The sequence below is a fragment of the Nothoprocta perdicaria genome, unplaced genomic scaffold (genome assembly GCF_003342845.1).
Source record: "Nothoprocta perdicaria isolate Ctin4 unplaced genomic scaffold, notPer1 scaffold_314, whole genome shotgun sequence".
NCBI lineage: Eukaryota > Metazoa > Chordata > Aves > Tinamiformes > Tinamidae > Nothoprocta > Nothoprocta perdicaria.
In genome coordinates this window covers 373,614-383,941 of record NW_020455549.1, presented here as the reverse complement: position 1 = coordinate 383,941, position 10,328 = coordinate 373,614, and the positions used below count along the sequence as shown (strand labels likewise).

At 60.6% G+C, this 10,328-nt stretch overlaps 1 protein-coding gene across 1 annotated transcript; it reads left to right on the top strand.

The window, feature by feature from the left end:
• The first annotated feature begins 474 nt into the window (after positions 1–474).
• Positions 475–8,180, top strand: CCNT1 (cyclin T1). Its single transcript, XM_026042831.1, has 9 exons — positions 475–638; positions 773–854; positions 1,103–1,231; positions 1,943–2,003; positions 2,949–3,011; positions 3,150–3,195; positions 5,840–6,003; positions 6,352–6,422; positions 6,798–8,180. Exons 1-9 carry the CDS (start codon positions 475–477, stop codon positions 8,178–8,180), a joined length of 2,163 nt encoding a protein of 720 aa, XP_025898616.1.
• Positions 8,181–10,328: the final 2,148 nt, after the last annotated feature.

Genomic DNA, 10,328 nt, shown 5'->3' with positions numbered 1-10,328 from the left:
GTGGGTGCTCCTTCCCCTCCCCCGTGCCCTTTTCAGTGCAAAAAACTTTAATGAAGTGGGTTTTTTTATTATTATTAAGGCGGTTTTGGGGGTGCAGTGGGGGGGGCGCTCACGGTACCTCTGCCCGCGCGTTGTACATATAAATTATATATAAAGGCACTTTCCATACGTGGCGTGGCCTGGCCTATGGGGGGGTGGGTTAGGGTCGATAATGGGGGGGCATGGGTCAAGGGTCACGGGTCGGGGGTCACTGTGTGCCCCCGGTGGGGGGGGGAGCGGGGCGTCACGCTCCCTCTTCCCGCCCCCTCCCACTTCCGGGTTGTGTGTGTACGAGGCGGCGGGGGGAGCGGTTGGCGCATGCGCGCGCCGTTGCTAGGGAGCAACGTCGGCGCGTGCGCGGCCGCGGCGCAGTGCGTCACTGCGTGCGTGCGTGCGTGCGTGCGTCAGCGCGTGCGCGCGCGGGCGCGGATCGCCATGGAGGCCTCGGCGGGCGGCGGGGCCGCGCGGCGCTGGTACTTCAGCCGCGAGCAGCTGGAGCGCAGCCCGTCGCGCCGCGCCGGCCTCGACCCCGACAAGGAGCTCTCGTACCGGCAGCAGGCGGCCAACCTGCTGCAGGACATGGGCCAGCGCCTCAACGTGTATCCGGCCCGCGCTAGGCCGCGCGGCCTGCGCTCGAGTGCCGCGGGGTGGCGGGGACGGACGGGGCGGGGGGGGGGCGGGTTGAGGCCGGCCATGGCGGCGCGGGGGGCCCTTTCCTTAACGGCGCCGCCAGCTCGCAGCTCACCATCAACACGGCCATCGTGTACATGCACCGCTTCTACATGGTGCAGTCCTTCACGCAGTTCCACCGCAACGTAAGTGCCCCGTTGCCCCGGCCACCGGGGGACGCGGGGAGGGGGGGGCGCCGCGGGCCCCTTCCATGGGCTTTATTTCCCCCCCGCGCTCTTTTTATTCCCCCCCGCGCTCTTTTTATTCCCCCCCGCGCTCTTTTTATTCCCCCCCGTTCAACAATAAACGGTCCCAACTTGTTCTGGTCTCGAGCGTGTTTGTTTAGAGGGCAGTTAACGCCAAGGTCCTTCTTTTGCCTCCCCGCTCCCCGAAGTCGGTGGCGCCGGCGGCTCTCTTCCTGGCGGCCAAGGTGGAGGAGCAGCCTCGGAAGCTGGAGCACGTCATCAAGGTGGCCCACGCGTGTCTGCACCCCCTGGAGACCCTGCTGGACACGCGGAGCGAGGTGAGCGCCGAGGGGGCGGCCACGGCGGGACAACCGGCTCTTTTGGCATCCCTGGGCCGGCCGATACCCCCCTTTTAAACAGCCGTAGGACAGTTTCTTATAGCTCTGCCCGGTGGCTCTTAAGAGATGGGAAGTTTTGGGGCTCCTCAGCATCCCGAGGGTTTTGGAGGGCAGGATTTTGTTTCCCGGTCTGTGGCCGCCTCTCGTGGCCGCCCGGGATGTGCCCGGTGACCGTGTCCGTGGGTGCTGGTTGCCGGGATGACAGAGTGTCCGTGGATGGTGACGCGTGGGGTTTGATGCCTGCTGGTTTAATGGGGGGTTATTAGAAACGCTGACAATTCCCTGTCTCTGGAGACAGCCCCACTTCCCTGCCCCTGAGCAGCTAGCTCCGAAGGCGCCAAAACTTAAGGAAAAGGCCAAGTCCCTCCTGTCCCGCTGCCGTCACCATCCCCCTGACCGAGGACCAGGAGGGCCAGGGCAGTTGGAGCCGCCACCCCAGAACAGGAGCTGCCAGGGAGCAGGTCCCTTCCATGCTCCCCTTTCCCAGCAGGGAAAAGAGCCAGTTTTCCCAAAATGGGACATAAAGACTCCCCTCTGCTGGGTGGTTTTTTTTTGTTTAGTTTTGTTTTTTCTTTTTTTTTTTTTTTTTTTGCTCGCTTGAGAAAGCGGTGCTAGAAATGGGCAGTAACTTGTGTGTCCTGTCACCCCCAGGCCTACCTGCAGCAAGCCCAAGACCTGGTCATTCTGGAGAGCATCATCCTGCAGACCCTGGGTAAGTCTTTCCAAGCTGCCCCAAGGCCCCCAGGGCTGGCCCACAGGGCAGAGGGTCCCAAACAGCCCAGTCCCCTCCACAGCTGGAGGGTGCCAACACATCTGGCCAGTGGGAAAGCCATAAGGTCTTGGGTTTTTTGTCCCCACTCGTTGTGTTTTGATATCTATAGATTTTTTTCAGGTTTAATTTGCATTAAGTTTAGCGTTAGGAAAGTTAAAATGTGGAAACGTGGCTCGGGTCTTTCCCCTCTTTCTCCAACAGGTTTGTTGTGCTCAAACATGGGTCGCTGTGCTCCGTTGTGCTGATAAATTTGAATATCCTCTAGTTTAGTGACCAGGAACGAAGCTCTTTGCGCTAGGAGATGTCTAACAAAACCCAGGTCGAAGTTAATACTTTGACAAAGTTGCTTTTGGTCTTTTCTTTAAACTTCCCACTTCATCTAGAATATTCTGCACGGAAAAAGCCAAATCTGTTGCACACATGGACCAATTTGATATATTCTTTTTTTCCTTTAAGCCGTAACGTACAAACAAAATGGGCAACTGAAGCAAGGATTTAATTCCGTGACTTCAATGCGGCAGGCCCTTTCAAAGGGAAGACGTCTGCTTCCTCTTAGCTTTTTTGGGTGACCGAAATTCCTGTGAGCAAATGCCATTGTCTTCTCCTTCCTCCCAGCTGCCGTAAGGGGCTCTCTCCTGCTATTTTTAAAAATCTTTCATAGTTGTCTTGTTTTCAGCGAGTTCATCCAAGCCCAGAAATCACTGAGCTGCTCGGGGCCTCGCAGCAGCCCCAACCCTCAGGTTTTGTGGCCAGAGGGCTGGAATCTCCGGGATGAAGGAAGAGGCTCTCCCGTTTTCCCGCCCGGAGCGGGGCTGTAGGAGGGAGGTTGGTGGCTCTCGGGCTGTGCCCCTCGCTACCTGATGGCCAGTGTCTGTGTCCCTGCAGGCTTCGAGATCACCATCGACCACCCGCACACCCACGTGGTGAAGTGCACGCAGCTAGTGCGAGGTAAGAGGAGGCAGCAGCCAAACCTTCCTAATTTTCCTATTTTGGGAACCAAAACCTCGTGGTTTTTTGCAATGAAATGGAATAGGGATTCTCGGGATGCCCACGACTAACTCTCTGCTCTTTCTTTTTCTCTTCCAGCCAGCAAGGACTTGGCCCAAACTTCCTATTTCATGGCTACCAACAGGTTATTATTTACCCTTGCTTCGTGTTTGGCAGAGGGTTTTGTCTGGAGTAGATGGTCAGCAGGTCATCCCTGGGGGACTGGTGGTGTGAGCGACAGGGGATTGCTGTTCAGCAGGCAAAAAAAGTGCCTGTTTTTTTAAGCTTCCAAGAAAAACAGGTGCAAAAAATCAGTTATGTAGGTGGGGCAGCTGAGAGGACGTTCCGGAACGTCACTGCCTGCTTTTTCCTGGGAGTTGCATCCTTGTGGAAGGTTCAGGAGGCGGTTGCAGGGGAGGGACTCCAAGTGCAGATGTTTGGGTTGGTTTATTTGGTACCCAGGGGTCAGCGAGGGGACTGTCCCTGGGTCAGGTGCTGCGCAAATTGCGAGCAAATACGTTCTGTACCCAAAGAGGACCATTTTCGAGCCAAACGGGAGCTGTATCCGGATATGGAAGGTTCTGAAAGAGAAACGAGTGCCTTGTCTGGCCTGAATGACCCCAGAGAGCGTCTATAGGGTCTGTAACGTAGTGTATAGTGCCTGGAAAAGGAGCCACGGGGGATTTTCACCCTGAGGGGACCCGCTAGTGCTGTGAGGTGACGCCTGGATTCTCCCTGTCGCGCTGCTATCGACCCTCCTCCCGTGGGTTCTGGCATTACCGATTCCTTTCTGGCTTGGCAGCTGCAGGCAAATTGTGGAGTTAATACCTGGAAAAGAGGAGCTTGAGGAAACGAGAGATTCCGTGTTTCCGAGGAAGGGGTTCTGGATGTGAGAGGATCCCTAGCTCTGACAGCCTGGGTTAGGCTCCTGTCCTCTTAAGTCGAGGGTAACTGTTGGTTTCACAAGGATAAAGTGCGTGCTTTTAATTAAACCCGTGGTATTAAGAGCGTGTGGTTGGTGTTATTTACTTTCAAGTTCTAGGTAAGGGGGCAGAGCCCTGTTGGAAGATGCTGTGACGGTGCCGCGGGGCGCTGCGGGTTTCCTCCCTACCCTAGGGAAGGCGACATTAGCAATATATAAGTAATATATATATTACTTGAAACCTCTTTTATTCCTGCAGCAATAATTGCAAAGCCAAAGAAGTGTGAGTTAAGGCTCTACTTATGTAAAAATATATATCTATAATATATGTATTTTTATATAAGGTGAAAGTAAGAAAGAAGCGGATCCAGACAGCCTCAGTTTTGCCTCAAAGTGATGCCGTGCAGATACTTGAGCTTAATGTAATAAGATACTCGAGGGAAGAGCTAGATTGATCAGGTGTAGCTACGGATTTCTAGCTTTTTCTGGCATCGTTACGGGGCAGAGTCGAGGCGATTTGTGTACCTTGATGTCACCTCTTACCTGGGCTACCTGGACAAAGTTGTTTTTTGTGCCGTGAAGCTCCTCTTGGTGTGGGGCTAAGCGTGAGCTCGCGGAAGAGGCTGTGGATTTTCGGGCTGTGGATCGTGGCACAACGCTCCGGTAGGAAAATGTTAGAAAAAATGTTAGAAAAATGGTAGAAAATGTAGAAAAAGTACCCCGGGCATGCTGCACGTGTGCCGATGTTGCCATCCCGCCGCTGCTCCGGGCTCTGCCGTTCCCAGAAAGCACCTTTTAAAGCACTGATTCCCTTGGGTGCTGCTGTGGCACCGGGCGCACCCGCTGCGGAACTTGCCGCGCGGGATTTTCCGAGCGAGGGCTGTAGCGATCCCGGCATTCCCGGGTGCTCCGGTGTTCTCGGAGCAAACGGCCGCTCCAGGTTCCTCACGGTGACGGGCTCGGGATCATTCGTGTTCTTAACGCTCCCTAGGCCGTTCTTCCCAGCTCGGACGTCCGAACCGGCACCTGGCAAAGCCATTTCGCTCGGAAGGTGTCCGGGCTTCCCATTAATCTCCGAGCATCCCAACTGGCATCGTGGCGGCTCCGGAGGGAGAGCAGAGCTGCCCCGGGGCTGCCTGGAGCTCCGGGTGTTGCGGGAAGGTTTTTGCGGGCAGCCGTTGGAGCTCCCGTGATTTGCAGCGGGAATTTCAGTCCTTTCTCCCAAAGGATCCTTTGGGCAAGGCCAGAGCCTTCCCAAATGCCTGGGGGAGGCAGGTGCCCCGTTGAGCGCGTGCGTTTTCAGGCCTGGGAGCCGTGCTGGAGCTTTCGCACAGAACAGGCCAAATCCTGCTGTGCATCCGAGTCGGGATAACTCGGGAAGCAGGAAAAAGAAGTGTCGTTTGCATGGATCCTTGCGGACTCCGCTCTTGGCTGCGGAGCAGCCCTCACCCCTGAGGGCAGACGGTGCCTCTGGACACGAACGCGTGTCCTGGCTCCTTTGTATCCCTCTGGAGAGCCGAGGGGCCGAGCGCGGATCCCAGGAGCTTCCTCCTTCAGGCTGCGGCCCTTGGCAGGGGCCTTCCCAGCCGCGTTGCCTTCCCGCTTGGAAACATGTGAGCGTTTTCCCCGGAGCCCGTGACAGAGGGTAGGGGTTGGCAGCTCCCCCGGCCGCCCCCGAGGAGGGTCCCAGCACTGTGCCTTGCCGCTCCGGCGCTGCCCCGGAGCCGCCGCGCGCTCGGGTTGCGCTGGGGAGGAGCCTCCCCGCCGCCTCTTCCGCAGTGTCCGGTCAGCGGGCGGTTGCGTGTGCTGAGGTTCAGGCTTGGGAGTTGATGGCTTTCTGTTTCTCTCTCCCTGCTGGTGTCGTCAGCCTGCACCTGACCACCTTCAGCCTGCAGTACACGCCTCCCGTTGTGGCCTGCGTCTGTATCCACCTGGCTTGTAAGTGGTCCAACTGGGAGATCCCAGTCTCCACGGACGGGAAGCACTGGTGGGAATACGTTGATGGCACTGTAACTCTGGAGCTCTTAGATGGTAAGTTGTGGAGCGAGGTCCCCCCCGAAAGGCTCTTAAATGCTCTGGGCATCTCTGTTCCTGGGGCAGCCACTCCAACACGGCCCCTGGCCGCTCCATGGACTCCAGGGTTTCTGGTCTTGCCAAGGTTTTTCCAGCGCAGCAGCTTCTATGGCACAGTAGAGGTGGCAAACGGCACACAGTGAGATGAGATTAAATGTGGTCAGTGGTGCTAGCTGGCAGTATTCCCCCCTCCTGGAATAGCTCCATCTCATCCGTAGCTCCATCGAGCAGGGGGCGGCCCTGCTGGGCCAGGCCAGGTCTGGGTGGCCCTAACCACGCCGCCTGTGTTTGTGTCTCCTTTTGCAGAACTGACGCACGAGTTCCTGCAGATCCTCGAGAAAACTCCCAACCGGCTCAAACGCATCCGGAACTGGCGGGTAAGAGGCTGCCCTGGGCTGGTGCCGCTCGCGGGAAAGCCCAAGCCCCTAAATTTTTAGGGGTGCATGAGGCCACGTGGCCTCTCTAGGGCTGAAACACAAGACGGGGGCTCAAGGGCTTGTGTGTGGGGGGAAATCTGAGTGTTGGGGGTCTGCAGCGGGGCTCCGCAGTATCGGAGCTCACTGCTTTGGAGCGACATCCATAAAGATAAAATGGATAAAGATCCATAAAGACGCTGCTGTTCCGAGGGCTGCAGTCTCCCTGCTGCCGTGCTTGGGTCGGGCCTCCTGCTGCAAGGAGGGGTCGGACTCGCGCGTTGTCCCCTCGCATGGGGACAGCGCAGGCCGCGTCACCGCCCCCCGCTTCCCTTCCAGGCTTCTCAAGCCGCCAAGAAGTCGAAGGCTGACGAGCACGGCGAGGACGAGAGCCTCTCGGAGCAGACCATCCTCAACATGATCTCCAGGAACAACAGCTCCGACATGAACATCGCGGGGCTCATGAGCATGTCGACGTCCTCCACGGCCGGCGCGGGGCCGGCGCTGGCGGCCGCCGCCGACTCGCCCGGCGAGCCGGGCGCTGCCGAAACATCCCAGGCTGAACCCTGGCTCTCCCAGCACCCGCCCGCCAAGCTGGAGGGTGCCCAGGGCCACAGGACTAGCGAGAGCTCGGTGGGCGCCGAGCACCCGTCGCAGCAGGACGGCGCCGCGTACCCCAAGCAGAGCGGCAAGAACGCGCCGGCGGCCAAGGTCTCGCTCAAGGAGTACCGGGCCAAGCACGCCGAGGAGCTGGCGGCGCAGAAGCGCCAGCTGGAGAACATGGAGGCCAACGTGCGCTCGCAATACGCCTACGCGGCGCAGAACCTCCTGGTGCAGCAGCAGCGCGAGAGGGAAGTGCAGCAGGACGGCAACGCCTCTGCCCTCGTGCTCAAAATCGCCGCGGAGAACGCCGAGCGCTCCGGCCCCGACAAGAGCGACAAGGCCTCGGCCCTCAAGCTGAGGATCCCGGTGGCGGGCGGAGGCGGCGAGAGGCCGCTCTCTTCCAAGCAGGAGGAGATAAAAATGCGCATCAAGGTGCCGGCCGGGGCGGAGCGGCACGGCCCCGCGGACGAGAGCGGCGCCAAGGCCCGCGAGCACAAGGAGAAGCACAAGGGCCACTCCTCCAACCACCACCACCACCACCACAACCACCACTCGCACAAACACTTGCACGTGCCGCTCGGCGCCGGCCCCAGCGCCGCGGCCAGCAAGCGCCCGGGGGACTCCAAGCACGGCGGCCAGGCGGGCGCCGGGCCCCACAAGGGCTACGCGTTGGCCGGCTCGTCCCGCAAGAGACCCCTGCCCGAGGAGGCCACGGCGCACGAGCACCAGCCCAAGGTGGGCAAGAGCTCCAAGGGCGCCGCGCTGCCCTTCGCCTACGCGCACGGCGCGGCCCACGCGCCCGACGCCGCCGCGCTCTCCCTCTCGCAGGCCGCCAAGGGCCGCGCCGCGCACGGCAAACTGGACAAGGGCCCCGCGGGGGCCAACGGGCACAACGCCGGCCAAGCCAGCGACTACCAGGACACGGTGAACATGTTGCACTCGCTGCTGAGCGCGCAGGGCATGCAGCCCAGCGCCGGCCCGGCCTTCGAGTTCCACTCCTACGGCGAGTACTTGAACCCGCGGGCGGGCGCCGGCTCCCGCGGCGCCAACACGGACAAACCCCGACCGCCCCCGCTGCCCTCGGAACCGCCCCCGCCGCTGCCCCCGCTCCCCAAGTAAAAGCCCTTTTTACTACTGAGTTTGTACAGCCGAGCCTGACCCCCCTCGCCCCCCGGGCTGCCCCCGCAGGGCACGGAAAGGGCTCTCTGGTCTCCACTGCCTCACACAAACTATTTTATTATAACTTTTATTATCGGTATTTAGAGCGCGGAGGTGTCGAAGCTGTGAAAGGAGAAAAACCCTTTCTCTGGTCCTCGCGCCCTCCCTCGCCCGCTTCCAGTTCGGGCTGGTGGCTCTCGCTGCTGGAACCGAAGTCGTGTAGTGGGGAGGGGGCCCTGGGGGGTATTTAAAATGTGTCACAGAAAAATCTAAGACATTTTACAAATAATTTAAGCAGTAACTTATATCTTAGTGTTCTTTTTAATTTTTGTCAGGGTGGCAGGTGCTGCAGGGAGCCTGGCGGAGGGCGCGGGCTGCGTCGGGGGCTCCATGGGAGCCGCTGGTGCCGGGAAGCGGTTTGGAAGCAGGTCATGGATGGATGGATGGATGGATGGATGGGGCGGTGCGTGGAAAAGGCAGGAGCTGCGGGAATCACTTTGCCTGTTGTCCTTTCTGTTCCCTCGGTGGCGGGGCCGGGATGGAGACAGAGCCGCGGCCGCCTCTCCGCTCCTGGGGCTGCAGAGGGAGACGGGGCCGTGAGCCGGGCGAGGAGCGGGCAGCGTTGGCGTGAGGTTACGGAGCCACGGAAAGGGCTGCGGGAGCGTCGGGCTGTCGCGGGAGCATCTGGGTAGCGGCCTCCTTGGGGGGCCCTTGTCCCCTCTTAGGGGAGAGGGTCGGGACGCGCTGGCCGCTTGTGGCTACCCTGCTGCGGGACGAGGGGCCTCGTACGTGGAGTGGGCGCCTGTCTGGGGCGGGTGCTACTGCGTAGGGGCTGCCTCGTGCGCAGGGTAGCAGCGTGGTGCAAATTCCGGGAGCCCGTCCCAGCGGGAAGGTGCGGAGCCTGGGAATCGGCGCTTGGCGCGGGCGGCAACAAGGAGCACTTGAGTGGCCGTGGTCGGGAGGCGCGTGGGGTTGATCCAAGCGGAGCTGCGTGGGGGCTGAGAAATAAGGTGAAAAGGGGTGAGAAGGGCAGTTTTTGCAGAGCCCCGGTCCTCCTCGGCCCGGGGACAGGCGTGAATTCCCACCTGGGCTCCAGCAAAGCTTGTCAGGAGATTCCCGGCTCCCTAGGTCCTGGAAGGGGGGATCCAGCCAGAGGTGGGAAGTTCCAATCCAGCCTTGGGAAAAGCTGGCTTGTTTTGTTCTTGGATTCTACTCTTCCGCATTCGAGCAAGTGTCCTGTCTCCGTCGGCTTTGCCGAAGCTCTGTTCTGGATCCAGCTCTGTTTTTTCAAGGAGCGAGCAGCAGGGCCGGCCCTTGCCGGAGCCGGGCGAGCACCGCAGGGAAATGTGAGGCGCAGAGCTGGCGCTTGAGGCTGGATCTCCCTTCCAGGGGAGCTGCGGCTGGCGCCTTTGCTGGGATCCTTTCCGGTACCTTCTGGTGCCCGGGAGGCGCCTTCAGGGCTGGGCCTGGGTACCAGGGGCGTTTTGGACCCCTCTTTGGCCTTTCTCTGGGTTCCCTGCTGCGTCAGGGCCTGCCGAAGCACAGCAGCTTTTCCAGGGCCTCTTGAAGCGACTGTCTTTTTCCAGCTCCAGCTGCTTGCCTATTTCTCCCTGCCCCGGAGCAAGGCCAGAGCCGCCTCAGGAAGGTGCTTCTACCCCTTACTCTTAACCCTTTCTAAATATTGAAACTGGGGGCACTTTTTAAAGCCCCCGGGCACAGCGGGGGCCGGGCACAGGCAGGGGCTTCTTCGCCAGCCCTGCTCCCCCCTCTCCTCTTTCTCTCAGGGCTACCGGGTGCCCGTGGCCCCATGCCGGGGCTGCAGCCGCGCTGCTCCGGGCACGGGCGCTCGGTCAAGACTCCCCCCCCCACACACACCCCTGCGGTGCTCGGTCGCTCGCGGGCGCTGTCTCGCTGTGTATTTATCCACATCAATAAAGGTGAACGGCTGGGGAGGCAGCCGCGCTGCACCGCTGTGTCCGGCCTCGTCCTTGCGGCGGCCTCGCGCCCGCCGCTTCCCGCCGTCCCCCTCAGGCCGCCTCCCGCCGGGGCGGGGCCGCTCCCCGGCGGAGTGACGGCCCGCGTGGCCAATAGCGGCGCGGCGCCGCCCCC

Excerpts from the sequence above, each read along its gene's own strand:
- CCNT1 (XM_026042831.1), top strand. The coding sequence starts at position 475 with ATGGAGGCCTCGGCGGGCGGCGGGGCCGCGCGGCGCTGGTACTTCAGC. Across the intron at positions 639-772 it reads ATGGGCCAGCGCCTCAACGT|CTCGCAGCTCACCATCAACA; the intron begins GTATCCGGCCCG and ends CGGCGCCGCCAG. Across the intron at positions 3,196-5,839 it reads TATTTCATGGCTACCAACAG|CCTGCACCTGACCACCTTCA; the intron begins GTTATTATTTAC and ends TGGTGTCGTCAG.